At 42.4% G+C, this 27,473-nt stretch overlaps 1 protein-coding gene across 3 annotated transcripts; it reads left to right on the top strand.

The window, feature by feature from the left end:
* The first annotated feature begins 203 nt into the window (after positions 1 to 203).
* On the top strand, positions 204 to 27,307 carry klhl8 (kelch-like family member 8). Of its 3 annotated transcripts, XM_062031987.1 has the most exons (13): positions 586 to 646; positions 1,331 to 1,386; positions 12,012 to 12,233; positions 12,328 to 12,389; positions 12,460 to 12,625; positions 12,691 to 13,011; positions 14,927 to 15,113; positions 15,195 to 15,338; positions 21,249 to 21,360; positions 21,469 to 21,637; positions 21,710 to 21,869; positions 25,974 to 26,175; positions 26,239 to 27,307. In XM_062031987.1, exons 3-13 carry the CDS (start codon positions 12,036 to 12,038, stop codon positions 26,360 to 26,362), a joined length of 1,845 nt encoding a protein of 614 aa, XP_061887971.1. In that variant the 5' UTR covers positions 586 to 646; positions 1,331 to 1,386; positions 12,012 to 12,035; the 3' UTR covers positions 26,363 to 27,307. The 3 variants fall into 3 exon arrangements, with proteins under 3 accessions (XP_061887969.1, XP_061887971.1, XP_061887970.1); XM_062031985.1 differs by lacking the exon at positions 1,331 to 1,386 and having other exon boundaries at positions 204 to 646; XM_062031986.1 differs by lacking the exons at positions 586 to 646; positions 1,331 to 1,386 and adding an exon at positions 710 to 831.
* The last annotated feature ends 166 nt before the right edge of the window (positions 27,308 to 27,473 follow it).

Below are 27,473 nucleotides of genomic sequence, written 5' to 3'. Positions count from 1 at the left end.
GGATCTTTCTGTGTGGAGTTTGCATGTTCTCCCCGTGAGTGCGTGGGTTCCCTCCGGGTACTCCGGCTTCCTCCCACCTCCAAAAGACATGCACCTGGGGATAGGTTGATTGGCAACACTAAATTGGCCCTAGTGTGTGAATGTGAGTGTGAATGTTGTTTATCTGTGTTGGCCCTGTGATGAGGTGGTGACTTGTCCAGGGTGTACCCCGCCTTCCGCCCATGTGCAGCTGAGATAGGCTCCAGCAACCCCCGCGACCCCGAACGGGACAAGCGTAGAAAATGGATGGATGGATGGATATATTTACCAAATGGAGACTACTGGGAAATTATGCTTTTGCTGCTATTAAAACAAAATGACCAATAAGTTATAACCTATGCTAACTTCCTGAAGTTTTAAATATGTTATTTATACACTCACTTGTTGAGCTGTTAAATGATTAATTAGACTTAAGTGTAGTACTTATTTAAAGGCCTAATTTGACGAAAGTGCGGTGAGTCGTAACGCCAAACACAACACTAAAGCCCTAAATTGAAAGATCAACTACAATACCCAAGATGCACCGCAAATGACAACAAACGTGACAACGCCAACAAACATTTCACTGCAAAGAAGCCGGGCATTTCAATTCTTCCTTCGATATGAGGTACGAAAATTCGAATTGTTTTTTATTCAACTAATAGTTACTCACCCTTTTATGAATTCGTGTGGGGTTTATCGTCATATGTTCATTCCTCTGCTGCTCCTGTCAAGACCAGATTAGCTCTCGTGCCGATGCTAGCTTGTGTTGGGCAAAAAAAGCTAACGGTGATTTCTTAATTGCTGTCTATGGTATGTTGATGTTTGTCACATGGAGAGGATTATGTTTGGATTAAACATGTTTTAAATATTTAAGTGGTAACTTGGGGGACAGTTTTTAGATAAAAAAACGCGTGTTGACGAGCTGTATGCCCACCCAAATGTATGCTATTGTTAAAATAGTAATGGCATGCCACTTTGATACAAATGCGTCTGTATAATCATCTCTTAATTAAATACAAATATAACGTGTTACATTTGGTGTTCTTATGACGTTATTTTCTTTTGCTAAATGAATCTCATACCTTATGATAACGTCCATGTGCTTATGTGTGCTACACCTAACCAGGGCTGCCAAGTTTTAGAAAATGACAGGAGTGAGACTTAAGTGTCATGATGCGTTCGAAAAAAATGTCCTTTTTTGCCATCGATAAGGCCTGTTTTACATCGATTTTATGCTTAAGACCGATCTCCTCACCTCCAGCGGTTCTCCCTGCCTGTGGCCACTGTTTGATTGAATACTGTTTTACAGTGGTTCTGAAAGTGGATTCCAGTGACTGTGGGACGGCCTAAATTGACCCTTACAAGGTCTGTAATTCTGACAGTGTTGGGTCCATTTGGTTGAGATTGATTGTTTGAGACTTTTATTAGTAGGTAGCACAGTGAAGTACATATTCCGTACAATTGACCACCAAATGGTAACACCCGAATAAGTTTTTCAACTTGTTCAAGTCGGGGTCCACTTAAACTGATTCATGATACAGATATATACTATCAGATATATACTATCCTCATAATACAGTCATCACACAAGATAATCATCAGGGTATATACATTGAATTATTTACATTATTTACAATCCGGGGTGTGGGATGTGGAGCGTGGGGGGGTTAGGTTTGGTTGTTATCATCACTTCAGTCATCAACAATCAGCATCAACAATTGAGAACAGAGAAATGGACATTGAAACAGTGTAGGTCTGACTTGGTAGGATATGTACAGCAAGTAGTGGACATAGAGAGAGAGAGAGAGATCAGGAAGTATAAGAAAAAGTATCTACATTTGATTATTTACATTTATAAATAATACATGATAAATGGGTTATACTTGTATAGCGCTTTTCTACCTTCAAGGTACTCAAAGCGCTGTGACAGTATTTCCACATTCACCCATTCACACACACATTCACACACTGATGGCGGGAGCTGCCATGCAACGCGCTAACCAGCACCCATCAGGAGCAAGGGTGAAGTGTCTTGCCCAAGGACACAACGGACGTGACTAGGATGGTAGAAGGTGGGGATTGAACCCCAGTAACCAGCAGCCCTCCGACTGCTGGCACGGCCACTCTACCAACTTCGCCACACCGCCCCACATTTGATTATTAACAATCCGGGGAGAGTGTTAGTTTAGGGTTGAAGTTGCCTGGAGGTGTACTTTTATTGCGGTTTTGAAGGAGGATAGAGATGCCCTTTCTTTAACACCTGTTGGGAGCGCATTCCACATAGATGTGGCATAGAAAGAGAATGAGTTAAGACCTTTGTTAGTTCGGAATCTGGGTTTAACGTGGTTAGTGGAGCTCCCCCTGGTGTTGTGGTTATGGCGGTCATTTACGTTAAGGAAGTAGTTTGACATGTACTTCGGTATCAGGGAGGTGTAGCGGATTTTATAGACTAGGCTCAGTGCAAGTTGTTTTACTCTGTCCTCCACCCTGAGTCAGCCCACTTTGAAAAAGTGGGTAGGAGTGAGGTGGGATCTGGGGTGGAGGTCTAGAAGTAATCTGACTAGCTTGTTCTGGGATGTTTGGAGTTTAGATTTGAGGGTTTTGGAGGTGCTAGGGTACCAGGAGGTGCATGCGTAATCGAAAAAGGGTTGAACGAGAGTTCCCGCTAGAATCCTCATGGTGCTTTTGTTGACCAGAGAGGAGATTCTATAGAGAAATCTCGTTCGTTGGTTGACCTTTTTGATTACCTTGGTTGCCATTTTATCACAGGAAAGATTAGCCTCTAGAAGGGAACAACCTAGGTAGATGACCTCATTTCTCCTGGTGATAACAATGTCACCCACTTTTTTAGTGAAGTTATTGACTTTCTTAAGGTTGATGTGGGACCCAAACAGGATGGATTCCGTTTTACCCAAATGTATGGATAGCTTGTTGTCAGCGAGCCAGGTGCAAGTTCTACAGAGTTCAGCACTGAGGATTTTCTCCACCTGTGACTTGTCCTTGTCTGATACCAGCAGGGCCGAGTCATCCGCAAACAAGAACAATTCACAGTCGCATGCTGATGACAAGTCGTTTATGTATATTAGGAACAGTAAAGGCCCTAATATACTGCCTTGGGGGACTCCACAGCTTACCGAGAGGGGGGGGGGGACACAATGCCGTTCACCTCTACCACCTGTTCCCTCCCCTCCAAGTAAGATTGCATCCAGCTCGATGAGGTTTTGTCAAATCGGATTGCTCTGAGCTTATTGTCCCTTGCGAGGGGGAGTTGCATAGGTCCGGTGGCCATGGATGAAGTGCTGGCTGTCCAGAGCCGGGACCCCGGGTGGACCACTAGCCTGTGCATCGGTTGGGGACATCTCTGCGCTGCTGACCCGTCTCCGCTCGGGATGGTTTCCTGTTGGCCCCGCTGTGGACTGGACTCCCGCTGATGTGTTGGATCCACTGTGGACTGGACTTTCACAATGTTTTGTCAGACCCACTCGTCATCCGTTGCTTTCGGTCTCCCCTAGAGGGGGGGGGGTTACCCACATATGCGGTCCTCTCCAAGGTTTCTCATAGTCATTCACCGACGTCCCACTGGGGTGAGTTTTTCCTTGCCCGTATGTGGGCTCTGTACCGAGGATGTCGTTGTGGCTTGTACAGCCCTTTGAGACACTTGTGATTTAGGGCTATATAAATAAACATTGATTGATTGATTGATTGATTATCCAACAGTATAGCGTGGTTCTATTTGTACACTGTCAGAGTTAAGGACATTCAGTCGTGGTCAAAAGTTTACATACACTTGTGAATAACATAATGTCATGGCTGTCTTGAGTTTCCAATAATTTCTACAACTTTTATCTTGTTTGTGTTAGAGTGATTGGAGCACATACCAAACATATTGCTGGGTATTGTAGCCAAACAGCTGAATTTTTGTTTCATCTGACATCACATGGACAAAGATAAGACCTTCTGGAGGAAAGTTCTGTGGTCAGATGAAACAAAAATTGAGCTGTTCGGCCACAATACCCAGCAATATGTTTGGAGGAGAAAAGGTGAGGCCTTTAATCCCAGTAACACCAAAGCCTACCGTCAAGCGTGGTGGTGGTAGTATTATGCTCTGGGCCTGTTTAGCTGCCAATGGAACTGGTGCTTTACAGAGAGTAAATGGGACAATGAAAATTCTTCAGGACAACCTAAAATCATCAGCCCGGAAGTTAGGTCTTGGGTGCAGTTGGGTGTTCCAACAGGACAATGACCCCAAACTAGGGATGATGTTCGAAACCGGTTCTCCCGATTGTTCGATAAGAAAAGAACCGATTCAATGGATTCGAATCCCTTTTTGAGAACCGGTTCCCGTTATCAAAGCCACTATACCGTATTTTCGCGACCATAGGGCGCACAGTATTAAAAGGCGCCGTGTCAGTTACGGGTGCTATTTCTGTATTTAAGGCATAAATTAGGCGCAGCGGATTTTTGGGCGCAGGCATGGTTAAACATACGCTATCTTAAAACATATGCTAGCATGCATGGATGCTGTTTTAAAAAGGCAGCAGAAGCAAAGCTGAGTTGAGTTGTACTTTATTGAAGTATTTATCAATGTACTCACATTATTTTTTGATCAATCCTCATCCACAAATCCATCAAAGTCCTCATCTTCTGTGTCTGAAATGAACAGCTGGGCAAGTTCTCCATCAAACATGCCAGATTCCCTTTCCTCATTTTCAAAGTCAGTCTCGTTACCCATTAGCATAGCAAGCTAGCACAACAGGAAAAGCCGTTGCACCATTGTGCGTATGGATTCGCTACCGTGCTGGTCCCCTTTTTCTCCACAGTGTGCTTCACCGGGATGTCGAAAGTGAGCGGCATCTCGTCCATGTTGGTGATGTTTGTCTGCAATTTTTTTTATTTAAAACGCACATAGCAGCACTATATGCTCACTGTGGGCGTGCCTTTAGCGTCCTCTATCACCTGAAACCTTCACTCTATAACGGCCGCATGCTGTCCTCAGTCACGTCCGCTTTTCCTCCATATAAACAGCGTGCCGGCCCAGTCATATAACATCTATGGCTTTTGGAACTCAGTGCACACACAACAACCTATCTGGATTCGATAAGAGATTCGATAAGAAATCGGTTCGACGGGACGGCGTGGCGAAGTTGGTAGAGTGGCTGTGCCAGCAATCGGAGTGTTGCTGGTTACTGGGGTTCAATTCCCACCTTCTACCTTCCTAGTCACGTCCGTTGTGTCCTTGGGCAAGACACTTCACCCTTTGCCTCTGATAGCTGCTGGTTAGCGCCTTGCATGGCAGCTCCCGCCATCAGTGTGTGAATGTGTGTGTGAATGGGTAAATGTGGAAATACTGTCAAAGCGCTTTGAGTACCTTGAAGGTAGAAAAGCGCTATACAAGTATAACCCATTTATCATTTATCATTCGATAAGAGGATTCCATAAAGGCTCAAACTCGATAATTTCTTAACGAACATCATCCCTACCCCAAACACACGTCAAAAGTGGTTAAGGAATGGCTAAATCAGGCTAGAATGAAGGTTTTAGAATGGTCTTCCCAAATTCCTGACTTAAACGTGTGGACAATGCTGAAGAAACAAGTCCATGTCAGAAAACCAACAAATTTAGCTGAACTGCACCAATTTTGTCAAGAGGAGTGGTCAAAAATTCAACCAGAAGCTTGTGGATGGCTACCAAAAGCGCCTTGTTGCAGTGAAACTTGCCAAGGGACATGTAACCAAATATTAACATTGCTGTATGTATACTTTTGACCCAGCAGATTTGGTCACATTTTCAGTAGACCCATAATAAATTCATAAAATAACCAAACTTCATGAATATTTTTGTGACCAACAAGTATGTGCTCCAATCACTCTATCAAAAAAAAAAAGTGTTGTAGAAATTATTGGAAACTCAAGAACCCATGACATTATGTTCTTTACAACTTTTGACCACGACTGTACCTTGAAATAAATTTTTTTGTAAACGACTACTTTAGTGGTGTCTAAATTTACATTTACAAGTCTGTAACTATGACACACACACGCATTAAGGCCCAGCACAGGCGTAGGTTGCTGTTGGTATGACCACTGACATGTGGAGGCATAGCTTGATGGCCGTTGTGATGGCTTTGGAAGACCAGATGTTTCGGAGCCTTTGGAACATTCCTGCAGCTTTGCCAATTCTGTTATTGACGTCTTTCTCCATGTCTCCTGTACTTGAGATGTTACTTCCAAGTAAGGTGAAGTCGTCTACATACTCTATCATGTTCGTCTATAGTGAGTGGTGGAAAGTGTTGTGTTTGTCCAACGGCCATGGCCTTGGTCTTTTCTTTGGCTTATCCGTAGTCCGACTTTTTCTACGTGCTCATGGAGATTGTTGGTCATCTCTTGGAGTGCATGCTGAGTATGGCTAACCAGAGCCAGGTCATCCGCAAAGTCTAGGTCGGTTAATCTGGCCCCTCCCCACTTGATGCCAAAGTTTGCCCCGGTGACGGACTTCTTTATCACAAAGTCAATGGCAATTATGAACAGCAATGGCGACAGGATGCAACCCTGCCTCACACCGTTCACAATGTCGAAGTCATTGGTTGTGCCGTTGTTAGTTTTGACTCTGCAGGTAGGGCCAGAGAAAAAATCCACAATTTCTGCATAAGTTATATAATAAATTACATGTTAGTTTCTAATGTCAGCTAGCCATGCTGGCTAATGTTAGGCTAAAATACTAAATAATAATACTAAAATACTAAAACTTTAAAGCTTGCGAATATGAAAACATTAATGTTAAAAACCTTCAAAAAATTCCCAAGAGACAATAGTCGTAGATGGCGGCTTCTTACCCGCGTAGATCTTTGTTTATTCATCAACCGAAGCATGATGAATGTAAAACAAACAAAAACGATCTCAGCCGTTAACTCCATTGCTGTCGGGTTTGTTGTGTAATGGTGGGACTAGAGTGTTGTACAGTACACCGCTACTAATAAAGTACCGTGGAATTAATGAATTAAAAAATATATTACTGCCTTTGGAAAACCCCTTTAGTTATTTTTAAACAATCGCTACTTCTTCGGAATCAAAATATCTATCCATATATTATAAACCCTATTATTTGCGCACTATTGACAAGTGATGCACAGAAAATGTGGTCGTCTTAAATAGAAACCGAAACCGGGTGTTGTGATGAAATATCCATTTTCTCTGGCAGGCTGCGTCTTTCTGGCGCACACGAAGGACGTAGCTCGCCCAAAGCTGATGAAAAAAATCCCATTCAGGTCACATTGCGTTTAGACTGCAGTCACATTTGAAAATATCTGATTACAATCGGATTCAAAACTACCTCCTGACATGGCCTGAATCTGATGCCAAAAATCAGATTTGGGGTTTGTGAAGCCCTTTGAGGCATTTGTGATTAAGGGCTATATAAATAAACTTTGATTTATTGATTGTTTTCCACTAATCTTGCCCAAATAGAACTAATCTGTCAGTCCCCAAAAAGTTGGGTACCAAATTTGGTGTTGATCAAATTTTTGGTTGTATGCAAATAAGCAAAAACATTCTACTTCCTAAATTTAGAACCTACCTATTTTTTCTTCATCTTTGAATGAATCAGTGTACATGTTGAAAGTGCAGTTGTTGTGTTCGTTAGTCCATCTATTTTCTGTATGGCTTATCTTCATTACAGTTTCCAATAAACATAACCTGCAGGTTTTTAAGATGTGGAAGGAAGCCGGAGTACCTGGAGAAAACATGCAATATACACAGAAATATTCCTGATTCAAACATAGATCCCTAGACTATATGACAGACATGTTAAACATTAGTCTGACCCCTCAGGCAAGCTTGTCCACAGTCCACCCTTAACTGACTTGCAGTCCCAGACAGTTGTGTACCAAATTTAAGGGAGGAAATTTGGAAAAGAAGATAAAAAGCCCTTTTATTTACATTATTTCATTTCGATGCCTCGCCCTCCACCATTTGACCAATTAAAAAGTCAGTGAGTGTGTTACATCCAGGTTGCCAGTTACGCACCGCCCTCTCCTTCGAGCTACTGCCACTGGTAAAGTTACTAAATATGTCAGACCTTAGTAAATCTAAAAGGCTTCGTTACGATTCTCAACTTATTCATGACAAAAGCCAAGGACAAAACAAGGATTTGTATCAGGGATGCCTTTGAAAGATGGAGACGATTGAAGGCGGAGAAGATTTTTTCATCTGACGCCAAACTTGCTAATTTCCTTCTTGATAGATAAGTCAGGCATTTACGTTTTCTTATTACTTGTAATAAATAGAAATGGACATTTCGAATGTAAACTATTTTGTCCAATACAGTCTATGATCTTGTCTAACAAAGCTAGTATGTTCGTGCAACGAATGCTTTGCATGTGTCAATGACACATCGACATATAGGCTAACGGGGGAAATATATGCCCGTTAGCCTGTATGTCGATGTGTCATTTGCATGACACATCGATTCTTGATCATCCGCGTGGACTGATTTGTTGCGTCTCTTCCTGTCTCTGGCCGTGCTGGAGATATTGTAGAAGTCCACTTTCCAAGGTAGATGCTGTACATTATTATTACATTACTTCATAAAACTACTCTAGTTTGTTAGTAGTACATTTTAATGGATTGTTTTCATACACTATTATTATTCTATTTTGTTTTTCTTTTTAAATTGTGCTGTGTTGGAGGGGCACGAAACAATTATATTCCAATTAATTTCAATGGGAGACGTTGATTTTTGATGTTTTGTGAGATGTTTGAGTTAAGAGATCAATCACAGAATCAACTTGGTTCATAAATTAGGGTACTACTGTATACAAATGTGTAAAGCAAAGAACATGTGAAAAATAAAAAACATTTTTGTATGTCCCAAATTACTATTTTGAGCTAACAAGTGTTATGTGCAGAAAACATGTTTTAATTTTGAGCGGTTGACTTTTAAAATATGGCAGTGATGATTTAATTATAGGTTCTTTGTGCAAATTCTTATTCCGTGCCATCAAGTGGCTGCTGCTGTTCAATTATTAATTCACCACCAGCACTCTTACTCTTTGTAAATAATATAACAGTCAGAGAGCGTTTACATTTTTAAGGCTGTGATGGTTTATTTTCTAGTGCAGACAAGCCATCACATTATTTCTTGTCTCGTGTGGGAGACTTTGATGTTAACCCAAGCTCAGTGGACTGATTATGATGCTGCAGTAATACTCATTCTAATCAGCACAGAAGGGAAGACAGTGCATCATCTATGTGTAAGGTGTGGGGGTGGAGCTTTGGCCCTAAGCTTCTCTAGGCACACTTGATCTCCTCGCCACTTGAGCAGACTGGTCAGATTTGTGTTCCCCCACAATCCCCTTCCTTACAGGTACGACTTATCTTATTTAGGGATTTGATTGCTGAGATTTGATGTACTGCGCGGTGAGAAAGCTGCAATTTATTTTAGGTTTTGCTTGTCATCACTGTAGAGTTAGTAAAAGGGAAGTGGGAAAAAGAGCGAGAGAGGTGGGGGTGGGGGGTGATACTGACCAAACTTGCTCAGCTGGTAGGGAAGATCCCCAACCAAATATTCTACTTTTGTTTCCTCCGTTGACGCTCATTGGAGAGTATTTGCAGTAAAAGTGTCTGGTTTACTCGCAGTGCAATCAAATATAATGCGAGGCACTTTGCCTTGACAATAACTGTGACAGAAAGGTTTTCTTTCAACAATATTTTCAATATAGTTATACAATATTTAAATAAAGTAAAGTTTTATTTCACCGGTAAGTGTGTAGTAATTTGTCATAGTTTGTTTGAAAAATAGGTTCATTTTATTAGAAGAGGGCCATGTTTAAATTTTTTGTCTTGATACATCACGTGAGACATAAACCTCATTTTTTAAATTGGGACAAATTGAACTTACTAGTAAATATCTGTTTACAATGTCATTTTTTTTTCGAGCATAGCGCTTTTATTTATCTCTAGGCTTGTACAAAATTCATTGTGCGAAATATCCTAGTATTACTCTTTTTAACTTTTTCATTCTATTTCTTTTAAGTCATGTTTACTGTTTTCCTGTCCATGCTGTATGTTGATGTCCTTGCATTCCTTGCAACAGTGGCCTAGTGGTTAGAGTGTGTCCGCCCTGAGATCGGTAGGTTGGAGTTCAAATCCCAGCCGAGTCATACCAAAGACTATAAAAATGGGACCCATAACTTCCCTGCTTGGCACTCAGCAACAAAGGGTTGGAGTTGGGGGTTAAATCACCAAAATGATTCCCGGGCGCGGCGCCGCTGCTGCCCACTGCTCCCCAAGGGGATGGGACAAATGCAGAGGACAAATTTCACCACATCTAGTGTGTGTGTGACAATCATTGGTACTTAAATCTTTAATCTTAAAACTGCAGAATTTCCACAATGTGGGATAAAAAGTCTCTCTTACTCCAGCCTAAAAAATTGTCCTGTTTTCCTAGATTTGCATAAATACATCCGCACGTTGAACATGCGGTGTAAGATTTACAGTCCCCTATAATTTTATGATATGACACCAGCATAATGCCAACAGCAGTGAACAGAATTTCATGTATTGTGAATATCAATCTAAAAAGTTGTCTTTGTAGCAGCGTCACCCACTTATTTGTTTCCAACAAGATTAATGTGCACTTGATAATTCTAAATGTAACAAAAATAGTGTTCACACACACTCCACTACAGTATTAAAAAAACTATACTGTATTGCCAGGTTTATTCGACTCAATTGTTTCGTGGGCCACATTTCCAGGAACCTGAGGACCGGGGTGGGGGGGAGTCCTCCCTTCACTATTAGTCTTATTTTGTATATTCCACAGAACCAGCGTCCTCTAAAAAAAACATTTGATTTTGGACGATTTATTTTGGCAGAGTTAATGGAGCGTTCTGCTGCTCTTAAGGACCTTCTGCAAAAAAAAGCTAGTCAGGGATCATCTCTGGTGTTTTTAAGGATTTGCTACAACAATGTTAGTCTCTAACAAGTTTTTTTAACTGAACTCGCAGGGCACTAATTGAATAGCCCAAAATGATGAAAAAGAGAGGACCTCAAATTTAACCTTAAGGAACACCACAAACAAAGGACTACTGACTGTATTCGAAGCAAACAAGCTACAGCAACACCTTAGTTACATTAATCACGTTCCAAAAACATTTATAACTGCCAAAAAGGACAGGACTTAAAAGGGGTGCTGTTACGTAAATGACAAGTTTGGACCTCAGTGTTCTATGTCTGTTAGCAAGGTTAAAATGTCAATGCAAGGATCTCCCAGTGTGATTACAGGGGTCCAAATGTATACAACAGGAGAACGCTAGTGTTTTTAGGAATTTGTTACAAAAATGTTTGTCTCACAAATTTTGAACTAAACTCAGGGGCCGGTATGGTATCATTCCAGGGCCGAATTTGGCCCCTGGGTTGCCAGTTTAATAGCCTTGCTGTGTTCCCTTCCTGGGCCAACGTCTGACAACTTCCTGTTTCCCCCCCCTACTGTATACCTGAGCCTGCAGCACCATCTAATGTACGAATATAGTCATGTGACGCCAGCATAGAGCCAATAAAAATGAGCAGAATGTCATGTACTGTCTTAGATATGAACATTTATGTCCGTGACATTAAAGTGGGAAAAACTACATGTCAAGCAATTCCACCTGTTCTTTAAATGGTTAATGGATTATACTTGTATAGCACTCTTCTACCTTCAAGTTACTCAAAGCGCTTTGACACTATTTCCACATTCACCCATTCACACACTGATGGCGGGAGCTGCCATGCAAGGCCCTAACCACGACCCATCAAGAGCAAGGGTAAAGTGTCTTGCCCAAGGAAACAACGGACGTGACTAGGATGGCGGAAGCTGGGATCGAACCTGGAACCCTCAAGTTGCTGACGCCGCCACTCTACCATCCTAGCCACGCCGCCCCTTAAAGTTTTAGTTTGTGGCCTCCTTTTGAAGATGTCCTATCCTGATCTTAGTGCCTCCTCTCTTATGTCAAGGTGTTGCTTCCTGTAGCTGCAGTCATGGCGCCAGGGGACTTGGTGCCGGACAATGCCAAGCAGCCCAAGTCAAAGGAGAAGCGGCCCTCCAACAAGTCGTCCAAAGTAGACTGCGAGTCAGACGGCTCCTTTCTCTTTGAGGCCCATGAGGCTTGGAAGGAGTTCCATAACTCGCTGATGCACTTCTACGAAGTTGGAGAGCTCTGTGACGTGACGCTCAAGGTATGTCTTATCACAAGCTGGTTTGTTTCTGACGAAGTGTAGCTCTTCTTTGGTGCGGATTAGCCCTGGTTGATGTCTGCTCTTGTTTGTTTAGGTTGGCAGCAGGCTGATCCCATGTCACAAGCTGGTGTTGGCCTGTGTTATCCCATACTTCAGGTGGAAACATGCTTTGATCGCTACATCTCTCATTTTTCTTAATGAATTTAATGCTCTACTCGTCCATCAGGGCCATGTTCCTGTCCGAAATGACCGAAGCCAAGCAGAAGCTCATAGAAATTAAAGACTTTGATGGCGATGCCATCCAGGACCTCGTCCATTTTGCGTACTCTTCCAAGCTCACACTGACCGTCGACAATGTCCAGCCTCTGCTTTATGCTGCCTGCATCCTCCAGGTAAGCGACACAGGTGTGCGGTCCACAAATGGGGTGACCTCCTCGCCGTGTTTGAATGTCTCCAGGTAGAGCTGGTGGCCAGAGCTTGCTGCGAATACATGAAGGCCCACTTCCACCCCACCAACTGCCTAGCCGTACGCACCTTTGCCGAGAGTCACAATCGCGTGGACCTGATGGACATGGCCGACCGCTACGCCTGCGAGCACTTCTCGGAGGTCGTGGAGTGTGAAGACTTCACCCGCGTGTCTCCCCAGCACTTGCGCACACTGCTGGCGTCCGGAGACCTCAATATCCACTCGGAGACACAAGTGTACAAAGCAGCGGTGAAATGGCTCAAAGCAAACCCGCAGCACCACCAGACCTGGCTGGACCAGATCTTTTCTCAGGTTAGCTTGCGTCACCGTGTCGTCTCCTTTGTATTAAAGGAGTCATATTATATTTTTTACATTTAAAACACTACCTTGTGGTCCAGCATAGATTATGTTTTAAAGACCATCTTCAAGCCGCTTTCTGGGCGGGTTAATTTATGCGCTGAAATCCTTCAGGCTAAATCCTAGGGCTGTCAATCTTTGGGCACCACACAATTTCATTAGATTTGATTCTTGGGGGTAACGATTTTATTCAGAATCGATTCTCGATTCAAAATTAATAATTTTTTAATAACATTGATGATCGTAGAACTAGCACCCAATCAATCAACGTTTATTTATATAGCCCTAAATCACGAGTGTCTCAAAGGGCTGCACAAGCCACAACGACATTCTCAAATTCCAAACGGCTCGTTTGGACGAAGGCCAAACTGTTTTATTAGTATTTCCGCCACGCCTCCATGATTTTAATAAAAATTCTCAGGAGTTTTGGAGATCTCGAATACACAAAAAACAGGTGCCAACAGTTAAGTTATTTTTTCTTTTACATAATACAAAATTATAATATATTAATATTTTGTTATTGATGTAACAATATATCTAATATTTGATATGCCATTCTTGCAGCAGTTTTGTAGTATAGTTGACATTCCTCGCCCCATTGCGCTTCAAGGTTTGTGGCTTTACTCTTTACTTGTTTCTTAGTATGTTTTACATATTTTTGGCCTAAATTATGCATTTTAAGCATAAAAATACCTAAATGAACTAAAAATATCAATGCTACAGTATTATTGGCCACTACATGGGTCCAAACCAATCATAGCGCTCTGTTCCGTGTCGTGGCCATTGATTGGTTCAGCCTCAGGCAGCATTACTTAATGGACTAAATGTGTGTAAAGGTGACTCTGTTTAAAACCAAATTTAGAAGGTCATGGATATGGTTTTCTTGCTGTTATAAGATTTCGGCATAATATTTGATAATGGATTACATTTATATAGTGCTTTTCTATCAACTAGATACTCAAAAAAAAAAAACACTTCCCATCCAACCTGATGGAACTTGAGTGCTGCTGCATAGAGGAATGGGAGAAACTGCCCAAAGATAGGTGTGCCAAGCCTGTGGCGTTGTATTCAAAAAGACTCAAGGATGTAATTGCTGCCAAAGGTACACCAACAAAGTATTGAGCAAATGATGTGAATACTTATGTACATGTATTTTCTTATATTTAATAAATTAGCAAAATTGAAAAAATGTCTATGGGGTATGTCTGTAGAATTTTGAGGACAAAAATGAATTTATTCCATTTTGGATTAAGGATGTAACATAACCAGTTGTGGAAAAAGTGTTGCTAGATAGATTTATTATAGCTCAATAGAAACTTTTTTTGTTTTCCAGAAAAGCTCAATAAAACTGTCCCATAGCCATAAACCAAAGTAAAGATTCACTATTTTGTATTAAATGTATACAATCTACTGAATAAATGACTCCAAAACAACAAAGATTGAGACAAATTTATTTTATAGTCACACTACTTTTACAACTCAATCAGCGCTCTGTGTTGAATATGAAAGTATTCTATACAACCATTAACCACTATAAAGTTTATAAAATAAGTTTTTCAAAAAGTATTTTTCACAGTGACGTCATTGATTATGAAATACCCAGGGTGTACCCTGGCTTCCTCCCGAATGCAGCTAAGATAGGCTCCAGCACCCCCGCGACCCTGATAGGGACAAGCGGTAGAAAATGGATGGATGGATATTTGGGTACTGTCCATAACTGCTGAATTCTCAAAACAAAGTTAAGCCAAAGTCACATGATATTCACCGCATTAAAACATGGGCCTAATTGTACAACCTACTGCTGGGGGTTTGGTTGGATAACAGCAGGTTAAATCAGTGTTATTACGTGTCTTTACGGATATTTCTCCAGGTGCGCCTCCCCCTGCTCCCTGTAGACTTCCTGACCGGAACAGTGGCTAAGGATGAGATGATCAAAAGTAACCTGAGCTGTCGTGACCTGATGGACGAGGCCAGGAACTACCACCTGCACCTCAGCAACAAGGTTGTGCCGGACTTCGAGTACTCCTCCCGCACTGTACCAAGGAAACACACTGCAGGTTGTCATTTCTTTCACAACATTTGACTTGGCTTACATATTAACACCCGCTAATGTAAGGTTTCTTCTTCTTCTTCTTCAGGGGTTCTGTTCTGTGTGGGAGGACGAGGGGGTTCTGGTGACCCGTTTCGCAGCATCGAGTGCTACTCCATTAGTAAAAACAGCTGGTTCTTGGGCCCTGAGATGAACAGCAGACGGCGGCACGTTGGTGTCATTTCTGTAGGAGGTAAAAGCGCTGACATCCACTAAAAGAAAATATTATTGTATAATGTTTATATATTTTAATGTTTGAATGGAGTGCTTTGGATTTTATATAAAGTTGCAAAGTACTGCATGGTGAGTACATTTGGTAATATTATGGACAAACCTCCAAAAAGTTGAATCATTATTTTTCATGATGCCACATGAGGATCGAAAGAATTAACGCCACACGTGTGTTTTGCTTTTTATTTCACATTTTTTGGTCACGCCAGTTAAGGAAAGGTACCCGTGATGGCATAAAGGGAAAAGTGTGATAACCATAGAAGTGAAAGTGAAACCTACTTCCCTATACTACTGTCTGTTCAATCCAATATCATCATCATGGCGCCGATGAAGGCTGCCTCGGTGCTCTCGTGCGCTCTGTTTTGTTTGTTTTTGTGCATAAACTGTGTTTCCGGGTGCTCTTACACCCGCGAAGAGCTATTGAACATCAGATCCATCATCCCTATGGACTTGTTACCAGTCATCTTAGCGTCAGCTGCGGATTTGGTCCATTCTGTGATCAAAAGAGGGAGACCGCACCGAAGAGGGAAGCGTGCGGGCGCTCTTGTCCGTCTTCGCGGACGGGGATTACGCACGCCTCTACCAGGCATCTTCCTCGCCAACGTCCGCTCACTTGCCAACAAGATGGACGAGCTAGCATTGCTGATGAGAAGGAACAAGGACTTTTCCTCATCTTGTGTGTTGTGCTTCACTGAGACATGGCTGAGCGCGAGTTTCCCGGACAGCGCGGTGCAACTGGATGGCTTTCATCTTCTCCGCGCGGACAGAGACGCGGCGCTCTCTGGCAAAAAAAAGAGGCGGTGGAGTCTGCTTGTTTGTCAACAACAGCTGGTGTACAGACGTGACAGTGATTTCAAAACACTTCTCCCCTTCTCTGGAATATATCTTCATTCACTGTAAGCCCTTTTACTCACCGCGTGAGATTGTTTCATTCATTATCGTGGCTGTTTACATCCTGCCCGGCGCGGATGTGCGTGACGCTCAGCGCGCGCTTGCAGGACAGATCTTACATGTGGAACGGTCTTTTCCTGACTCTCTTGTTTTCGTGCTTGGTGACTTTAACAAGGGAAATTTGAGCCAGGAATTACCAAAGTATAGACAGTTTATTAAATGCCCGACCAGAGAGGAGAACACGCTGGATCACTGCTACACTACATTGAGCAAGGCTTTTCATGCAGTCCCGCGCGCTGCTCTTGGACTATCAGATCACGTGATGGTGCACTTAATCCCTTCATACAGACAGAGACTGAAACTGGCTAAACCTGTTATGCGGACCATTAAGTGTTTCACCGCCGAGTTTGTGGACGAGTTGCGTGCTTGTTGGGAGACGACAGACTGGGATGCAATTGGAGTGGCCACGAACAATCTGGACGAGTATACGGACACTGTGACCTCATACATACAGTTCAATGAGGCGCGCATCATTCCAACGCGCACCAGGGTTTGTTATAACAACGACAAGCCCTGGTTCACACCCAAGCTCCGACAGCTGCGCAAGGAGGCGGCTGCGTGGAGAAGCGGGGACCGAAGTACATACAGAGAAGCGAAGTACCACTTCAACAGGGAAGTGGAGAAAGCTAAATCTGTGTACTCTAACCGTCTACAGGAACAGTTCCGCTCCAATGATTCTGCGGCAGTTTGGAGAGGTCTAAGGGCCCTTACGAACTATAAGCCCAAAACCCCCCAGGCCCTGAATGACCGGACTCTCGCTCAGGGCCTCAACACACATTACTGTCGTCATGAACGGCCTTCAGCTCATCAAAGCCATGCTCCCCCCACCATCAACCTCCCCACCAATGCCAGCACTTCATTAAAGGAGTTAAAGGACCCCAAGGACATCACAGGACTCCAAAAACATCATAGGTCTGTAAAGGCCCTCTCCATAAAAGAAGAGGATGTACGCCGGCAATTCTTGAAGCTGAATACGCGGAAGGCCCCCGGGCCGGATGGTGTCTCCCCCTCCACTCTCAGACACTGTGCGGACCACCTGGCTCCTGTCTTCACTGACATTTTTAACACCTCTCTGGAGCTATGCCGCGTGCCGTCCTGCTTTAAGACCTCCACCATTGTCCCTGTCCCCAAGAAAGCACGGATCACAGGACTAAATGACTACAGGCCGGTCGCGCTGACGTCTGTGGTCATGAAGTCCTTTGAGCGCTTAGTCCTGCCCCACCTCAAGGACATCACCGCCCCCCTCCTGGACTCACTGCAGTTCGCCTACAGAGCCAACAGGTCTGTGGATGATGCAGTGAACCTGGCCCTCCACTTCATCCTGGAGCATCTGGACTCCCCAGGAAAGTACGCTAGGATCCTGTTTGTGGACTTCAGCTCTGCCTTCAACACCATCCTCCCTGGACTGCTACAAGACAAGCTCTACCAGCTCAGCGTGCCCGACTCCCTCTGCAGTTGGATCAATGACTTCCTGACAGACCGAAGACAGCACGTGCGGCTGGGGAAGATTGTCTCGGACAGTCGAACCACAAACACTGGTACTCCTCAGGGCTGTGTACTCTCCCCCTGGCTCTTCTCCCTGTATACAAACTGCTGCACCTCCAGTCACCAATCCGTAAAACTGCTCAAGTTTGCGGATGACACCACCCTCATCGGGCTCATCTCGAATGGCGATGAGTCCGCCTACAGGAGAGAGGTGGACGGGCTGACGTCCTGGTGCAGCCTCAACAACCTGGAGCTGAACGCCCAGAAAACAGTGGAGATGATCATGGACTTCAGGAAAGTCACAGCCCCACCATCCCCCCTCACCCTGATTGACTCTTCCACCCCCGTCCCCATTGTGGACTCCTTCCGTTTCTTGGGCACCACCATCACCCAGGACCTCAAGTGGGAGCCGACCATCAGCTCCCTCATCAAGAAGGCGCAGCAGAGGATGTACTTCCTGCGGCAGCTGAGGAAACTTAAAGGCCTACTGAAATGAAATGTTTTTATTTAAACGGGAATAGCAGATCCATTCTATGTGTCATACTTGATCATTTCGCGATATTGCCATATTTTTGCTGAAAGGATTTAGTAGAGAAAATCGACGATAAAGTTAGCAACTTCTGCTCGCTGATAAAAAAAAGCCTTGCCTGTACCGGAAGTAGCGTGACGTCACAGGAGCTAGTATTCCTCACAATTCCCCATGGTTTACAATGGAGCGAGAGAGATTCGGACCGAGAAAGTTACGATTACCCCATTAATTTGAGCGAGGATGAAAGATTCGTAGATGAGGAACGTTACAGTGAAGGACTTGAGAGGCAGTGATGGATGTATCTTTTTTCGCTCTGACCGTAACTTAGGTACAAGCTGGCTCATTGGATACCACACTCTCTCCTTTTTCTATTGTAGATCACAGATTTGTATTTTAAACCACCTCAGATACTATATCCTCTTGAAAATGAGAGTCGAGAACGCGAAATGGACATTCACAGTGACTGAACATGTAAATACACGATTAATTAGCTTTGCGAAGCTAAAAAAATAGAAGCTAACCTAGCAACGTAGCCAACGTAATAGCATAGCAGTCTCAAATGCAGATAGAAACTAAATTAAAAAAAACCCTGACTGGATGGATAGACAGAAGATCAAAAATACTATTAAACCATGAACATGTAAATACACGATTAATAATATTCAGCTTTGCGAAGCTAAAAAAATAAAAGCTAACCTAGCAACATAGCCAACGTGATTGCATAGCAGTCTCAAATGCAGATAGAAACTAAATAAAAAAAAACCCTGACTGGATGGATAGACAGAAGATCAAAAATACTATTAAACCATGAACATGTAAATACACGATTAATAATATTCAGCTTTTCGAAGCTAAAAAAATAGAAGCTAACCTAGCTACGTAGCCAACGTGATAGCATAGCAGTCTCAAATGCAGATAGAAACTAAATTTAAAAAAACCCTGACTGGATGGATAGACAGAAGATCAAAAATACTATTAAACCATGAACATGTAAATACACGATTAATAATATTCAGCTTTTCGAAGCTAACCTAGCAACGTAGCCAACGTGATAGCATCAGTCTCAAATGCAGATAGAAACTAAATTTAAAAAAAACCTGACTGGATGGATAGACAGAAGATCAAAAATACTATTAAACCATGAACATGTAAATACACGATTAATAATATTCAGCTTGGCGAAGCTAAAAAAACAGAAGCTAACTTAGATGCGGCGGCGGGCTTACTCACTGTAGTGCGTCTGCTATCCTGCTCAAAACACAACACAACCTCCTGGTGTTGGTGTTGCTGTAGTCCGCCGCTCCACCGATCGCACCTACAACTTTCTTATTTGCAGTCTCCATTGTCCATTAAACAAATTGCAAAAGATTCACCAACACAGATGTCCAGAACACTGTGGAATTTTGTCGAAGAAAACAGAGGTATTTGAATAGGGTCCAAACACTTCCCTTGACCTCGTGACGTCACGCGCATACGTCATCATACCGCAACGTTTTCAAGCGGAAGTTTAAAATTGCACTTTATAAGTTAACCCGGCCGTATTGGCATGTGTTGCAATGTTAAGATTTCATCATTAATATATAAACTATCAGACTGAAATTTAAGGTGCCGACCGAGATGCTGGTGCAGTTTTACTCAGCCATCATAGAGTCCATCCTGACCTCCTCCATCACAGTGTGGTTCCCCGGCGCCACAGTCCAGGATAAGAATAGACTGCAGCGCATCGTACGTGCTGCTGAGAAGGTGATTGGCTGCAAGCTCCCATCCCTCCATGACTTGTTCTCCTCCAGGACCAGGAGGCGTGTGGGTCGGATCACAGCTGACTCTTCTCACCCTGGACACAAACTATTCTCCCCTCTCCCCTCAGGCAGGAGACTACGCTCCATCCAGACCCACACCTCCCGCCACCTGAACAGTTTTTTCCCCTCGGCCATCAGGCAAATGAACAATAACTCCTAACAGTAGCTCCTTGAATTCCTTCTAAGTCTATTTGATAGCTCAGTTACAGCTCTTTTTATTACCAAATATGTGTTATATGTGTTTTATGTTGCACGATTGCACCAAGAAAAATTCCTAGTTTGTGAACCCGTTCTTAAACAATGGCAATAAAACTATTCTGATTCTTATTCAATATCCAATTAAATAATGCATAATCAATTGCATACACAAATTCATTTGACCAATCTAGCATTACCTGTACACTTTCATAAAGGTGTCATGGGGACGGCGTGGCGAAGTTGGTAGAGTGGCCGTGCCAGCAATCGGAAGGTTGCTGGTTACTGGGGTTCAATCCCCACCTTCTACCATCCTAGTCACGTCCGTTGTGTCCTTGGGCAAGACACTTCACCCTTGCTCCTGATGGCTGCTGGTTAGCGCCTTGCATGGCAGCTCCCACCATCAGTGTGTGAATGTGTGTGTGAATGGGTGAATGTGGAAATACTGTCAAAGCGCTTTCAGTACCTTGAAGGTAGAAAAGCGCTATACAAGTATAACCCATTTATCATTTATTTATCATTAAGGCTATAGCTTAACACTGGAACTGATAAATTCACTTTATATTGTTATACTACTTCATAGTAAATAAAAAATAAAGGGGACCTGTGATGATCTACATTTAACACACTTCCTTGTCGTCTAGATAATATATATTGGATATGTTTTGGTAACATTTTTGCTCCAGTTACATTTTAACCCTCTTTATGAGCATGTCTGCAAACATTTCGTGTGTGTGGCGGCGTTCCCTTTAAATACAGATGATACCCTCCACGCCCCCTCCAAATGGATCAGAATCAGAATCTTTTGAAAATGTACACTGTTAAATATATATCATGAAGAAGAACATCACTTTTTGCGTGCGTGCGTTTTCTATATTGTGAAAAGTCCTTTAAATCCATTTTGTGTTTTCAGGAAAAGTTTATGCTGTGGGAGGCCATGATGGCAATGAGCACCTGGGCAACATGGAGGTGTTTGACCCTCTCACTAACAAATGGATGATGAAAGCCTCGATGAACACTAAGCGGTATTACATATATATATATATATATATATATATGTATATATATATATACTATGCCCTTTTTATCATGTTCTGCCCCTAGTGGTTTTATTCCACATGACTGTTTTATAGGAGGGGTATCGCCCTGGCAGCGCTCGGTGGGCCCATTTACGCTATCGGAGGTCTCGACGACAACTCGTGTTTCAACGACGTGGAGCGATACGACATCGAGAGCAACTGCTGGAGTGCCGTGGCGCCCATGAACACGCCCAGAGGAGGGGTGGGATCTGTGGCGCTAGGGGTAAGAAGAGCGCATAAAAGCCATCCTCACGCTACATCCATGAGCATTTTTGTATTGTCTTCCTCCTGTCAGATTTACGTCTACGCCGTGGGAGGCAACGACGGCATGGCGTCACTGTCAAGCGTCGAGCGCTTTGACCCGCACCTCAACAAGTGGACAGAGGTCAATGAGATGGGTCAGCGGCGGGCCGGGAATGGAGTCAGCAAGCTGAACGGCTGCCTCTACGTTGTCGGTAAATGAAGTTACAGTATTGCAACATTTTGCTTGATTTAAGGGTTGTTTGGCAATTTATCCACTGGGAAGTGCAACACTTCTCCTTATTTGGGGATTATGACCCAAAAGATGTCTTGTGAGATACAATATGTCCGTCCATGTTCTTTCGGTTTATGGCTTCAGTGGTAAAAATTATGGTTTTCCATTAAAAATGATTAACTTAAAAATCTAAGTTGCGAAGCTACGGAGCTTAACTACATTTCCCAGTAGCTTGGCAGTAGCTTGGCTACTTTTTAAACAAGTAGCGATTTCCGTAGCTTACATATTTTTAGACCCATGTAGCGGTTAGCTAAGCTACATGCTACAAAAGAAGAGAGAGGGAGAAGAGAAAGATAAATGGACTAGTACAACTCCACGGGCAGGGGACAAAATATATGGGAAAAATCAATGATTGGCTGGTTTACGTGTAAGAACATCCATGATTGGTTGGTTGGTTTACTATGATGAGTCACGATTGGTTAAGATTAGGGCAACGACAACGAATTGCAGTCAGGTCGAGACTTCTATGAGGACGACGAACATGCAGGTGAGCATCCCTGAGACGGTTTCTCACTGTTTGTGCAGAAATTCTTTAGTTATACAAACCATTTGTTGCAGCAGCTGTCCGGGTGGCTGGTCTCAGACATTCATGGACCTGCTGGATGTGGAGGTTCTGAGCTGGTGTGGTTACATGTGGTCTGCGGTTGTGAGGCTGGTTGGATGTACTGCCAAATTCTCTGAAACACCTTTGAAGATGGCTTATGGAAGAGAAATTAACATAAATTTCAAAGGGAACATCTCTGGTGGACATTCCTGCTGTCAGCATGCCAACTGCAAGCTCCTTCAAAACTTGCAACATCAATGGCATTGTGCTGTGTGATAAAACTGCACACTTTAGAACGGCCTCTTATTGTTGGCAGCCCAAGGCACACCTGTGCAATAATCATGTTGTTTAATCAGCATCTTGATATGCCACACCTGTGAGGTGGAATGGACTATATGTGCAAAGAAGTGCTCACTAACACAGATTTAGACAGATTTGTGAACACTATTTGAGAGTAATAGGTATTTTGTGTATACAATAAAGTTTTAGATCTTTGAGTTCAACTCATGAAAAATGGGAGCAAAAACAAGTGTTGCATTTATATTTATGTTCAGTGTATGTACAGTATATACATATAATATTAATATAATGAATACATAATTAATAATTAATACAATTGGATATGAAGGGGATGTTAAAGGCCTACTGAAACCCACTACTACCGACCACACAGTCTGATAGTTTATATATCAATGATGAAATCTTAACATTGCAACACATGCCAATACAGCCGGGTTAACTTATAAAGTGCAATTTTAAATTTCCCGGCAAACTTCCGGCTGAAAACGTTTCGATATGTTGACGTTTGCGCGTGACGGCAACGGTTGAAGCGGAAGTATTTGGAGCCCATTGAATCCAATACAAAAAGCTCTGTTTTCATCTCAAAATTCCACAGTATTCTGGACATCTGTGTTGGTTAATCTTTTGCAATTTGTTTAATGAACAATGGAGACTGCAAAGAAGAAAGTTGTAGGTGGGATCGGTGTATTAGCGGCGGACTACAGCAACACAACCAGGAGGACTTTGAGGATAGCAGACGCGCTAGCCGAACGACCTCACCTTGACTTCTTCCGTCTCCGGGCCGCCAACCACATCGGTGATCGGGTGAAGTCCTTCGTCGTGCCGTCGATCGCTGGAACGCAGGTGAGCACGGGTCGTGATGAGCAGATGAGAGCTGGCGTAGGTGCAGAGCTAAGGTTTTTATCATAGCTTTGTCGAGGTTCCGTAGCTAAGGTAGCTTCAATTAGGGATGATACTCGAAACCGGTTTTCCCGGTTGTTTGATAAGAAAAGAACCGAGTCCTCGGACTCGAATCCCTTTTTGAGAACCGGTACCCGTTATCGAGACCACTATAGTAAAGGAAAAGAGTTGATTATTTATTCGAATCCCGTCCCGACCAGAAATGCTCCGTGGGACATCACAAGAATTGACGTCACGTAGCTCAGTCATTAGGCGCAGATAGCGAAAGCAGGAAAACAATGGACGGGAAAAAGCGCTCCAAGGTGTAATAAAGTTCAAAACAAAAGCTATAATCCATCGAATAACTTTACTGAGAGATTTTAGCAGGGTAAAACACATGACGAACACTTTTACGACCAACCGGAAACATAGCAACCAGGCTAGCAACGCACCTCCTTTACGGCAGCTGTCGCAACGTTCTTAAAACAACCGCAGCACATACATATATATATACAACACATCTCCCTTTTTTAACTTTTGTTTTTCTTTCCTTGTAAACAAAACAAAATCACACTGTAGATGTGTTGTCTGTCTAATTATAAATAATGCAGACGAGGCGTGTTGGCTGAGTTCTTGACGTTTACTTTCACAGCGTGGCAACATGCAACACTTTTCGTGGCTACTGCGCATGCTCGTAACTCCCGTTGCATGCTGGGTAGTGTAGTTGTTATAATCTCTAGCTCATAACATTTCCCCCCCTATAAAGAAATAATGTTAACTCAATAAAGTGTATTTCTTTTTTTAGCTTTAACTTTTCATTTTTTAGCATTGTAACCACATTTGCAAACAACTTTTCTCTTCATAGAATTTTCTTTCAATAAAGAAATAAAGTGCGAAAATGTCAAAGCATCATAACAAACAGTTATGTCAGATAGCAGCAGAAGTGCACTTTTTGGAGAGCTGTATTATTTTCAGTTTTGTGCCCAAGGGATTGATTTTATTTAACACTATATTATTATTTATACACCTATAGTGATCACAGAGACAGGTTGTTTTTGTGTTACTGTATATATTTGTTTCTCTGAAAAATCCCACTTAATATACTTTGGGTAACAACAGTCAATATTTATTTATTTTATTTTATTTTTTTAGGTGGGTAACAGTCAATATTTATTTATTTATTAGATTTTATTTTTTTATTATATAATAAAAGTGAGCTTTTGTTAAACCAAATATTGTGTGTTTTTTTCCATATACAACAACCTATCTGGACTCGATAAGAGAATCGATAAGGAATCGGTTCGATAAGAGGATTCGATAATAGGCTCGAACTCGATAATTCCTTATCAAACATCATCCCTAGCTTCAATGGTGTCGTTAGCAACAGCATTGCTAAGCTTCGGAGACCAGAAGTTGCGAACTTTATCGTTGTCGTTCTATACTAAATCCTTTCAACAAAAATATGGCAATATCGCAAAATGATCAAGTATGACACATAGAATGGATCCGCTATCCCCGTTTAAATTAAGAAAATTCATTTCAGTAGGCCTTTAAAGTTTGACTCCTATCTAGTTTACTTTTCATGACAACCTCCTTAATGTTTTGTAATCAATCAGAAATATCAAGCTGCTAAAATGCCCTAAACATGGAGTATTTTACATTTTCCTCATCATGCATTGTAAAGGATTTAAACGGGTGTAATTTTTAAAAATGTATTGTGCATGGACTTTTTTTGTATAATATCCACAAAGTACAGAGAGCAGGTTGTGTAATGTGTGACCCAATGTGTTGACGTTTTGTGATGGTTGCTGTTTTTGGCGCCATCAATCAATCAATCAATGTTTATTTATATAGCCCTAAATCACAAGTGTCTCAAAGGGCTGTACAAGCCACAACGACATCCTCGGTACAGAGCCCACATACGGGCAAGGAAAAACTCACCCCAGTGGGACGTCGGTGAATGACTATGAGAAACCTTGGAGAGGACCGCATATGTGGGTAACCCCCCCCCGCCCTAGGGGAGACCATGAGTGGTAAAGGTTGTTTGGATTGGATCACATAAATAAATGCTGTGCTGTTCACACTTCATAGTCATTCATGGTCATTTATCTGATTTATTCACAATAACCACTAGATAGCGGCAAAGTTGTAGCAATTAGATTGGCAGATATTTAAAATGAAGCTAGAGTGGCTTTAGTGAAGACGGCCTGCAGGCCGTAATTTGGACACCATTGGTACAGGCTATATTTTAACATCAAAGTGTTAAACTGCAATGCTAACATTTCTGTTTTATTCCTAAAGGCGGTTTTGATGACAATTCACCTCTGAGCTCCGTGGAGCGCTTCGACCCTCGAATGCACCGCTGGGAGTACGTATCGGAGCTGACCACTCCGCGGGGAGGCGTGGGCGTCGCTACGGTGATGGGCAGAGTATTCGCAGTAGGCGGCCACAACGGCAACATCTACCTAAACACGGTGGAGGCCTTTGACCCTCGAATGAACAGGTGAGGACTGCCGTTCATGACGTATGTTTGCAAACTGGTCTTAATTGCACTTCTTCTCCCCAGGTGGGAGCTGGTGGGATCCGTTTCACACTGCCGGGCTGGAGCAGGCGTCGCTGTGTGTTCGTCGCACGTCAGCCAGATCAGGGATGTAGGTCAGGGTTCTAGCAACGTGGTCAACTGCATGTGATGCTCGCGCTTCACTTGAGGCGCTACAAGTGACTCTGTTATGTTCCATGGTCAGTGAACACAACAGAATTTTAATCAGGCTAAGTCTACAGATAAACTATATAGTACAGTACTGTATACACACACAGGGGTCCACAACAGAAAACTTTCATAAGCAATGATTTAAAAAAAAAAAAAGTTTTGTAAAATGCCTAACTATTAGAAATTAGGGCGATTATTTTGTATACAAAATTTAAGAAATAATATACAAAGAAATGTTTTATACGTCAAGTGTAAGTTGACCCTGCAAAACTGCAAAAAACTTCCTGAGCCCTGAATTGGAGTCTTCAACCCCTGAAATCCAATACCTTTTGTATTTATTTATGTATTTAGATACACCTGTATGTATGTATGTATATATATTTTAAAAAAAGCTATGTTTGTGTGAGTAAGAAAAGGCTAAATAGCATGGCCTCTAAGCTGCTGTAAAAAATCATGCTTGAACAATCACTACGACTGACAAATCTCTCATCTCGTTGGAAGCGCCAGTGCCAAAAAAAGCCAACAAGAACTTAGTGATGCCGTTTGATGTTTGCAATGTTGAACTTGAACACCAAGTCAGGGACCGCTTTGTGTTGTAAAGACGATAGCTGGTCTGTCAGAGAAGCTCATTGTGTTGAGTTGCTTAAATTTTAATATATCATCACGTTTGTTTTTTTATTTTGTCAACAAATAGTCGTATCTTTGCTAGTAGTATACAATCATACTTTGCTGTGCAACATGTATATAAATTAGTTAGAAGTATTTTTAATACAATGCATTTCCAGCATGTTTTTTTTAACTTTGTAAACGTGAGCAAACACACTGGTACAATATTTGTCATTTTTTGCCACATTTATCCCCCAATACTGTACTTTTAAATGTATTTTTGTTGTAATTGTTTCAATAAAAGTAATAAATATATCAATATTTTGTTATTTTATTAGCTGCATTGTTGCAACTTAGCTATGTAACCTGAGAATCAAGCACATTAGTATTTGTCACTTAATTTTACCACCTAGTGGCCGTTTAAGAGAATGTACGTCATAAAATAGAATGTTTAAATTAGGTTCGGCACAAAATGTTTGAGTTGT

The sequence above is a fragment of the Entelurus aequoreus genome, linkage group LG21, assembly GCF_033978785.1.
Source record: "Entelurus aequoreus isolate RoL-2023_Sb linkage group LG21, RoL_Eaeq_v1.1, whole genome shotgun sequence".
NCBI classification, from domain to species: domain Eukaryota; kingdom Metazoa; phylum Chordata; class Actinopteri; order Syngnathiformes; family Syngnathidae; genus Entelurus; species Entelurus aequoreus.
The sequence above is the reverse complement of the archived record's forward strand: the minus strand, read 5'-3'. Positions and strand labels throughout refer to the sequence as shown.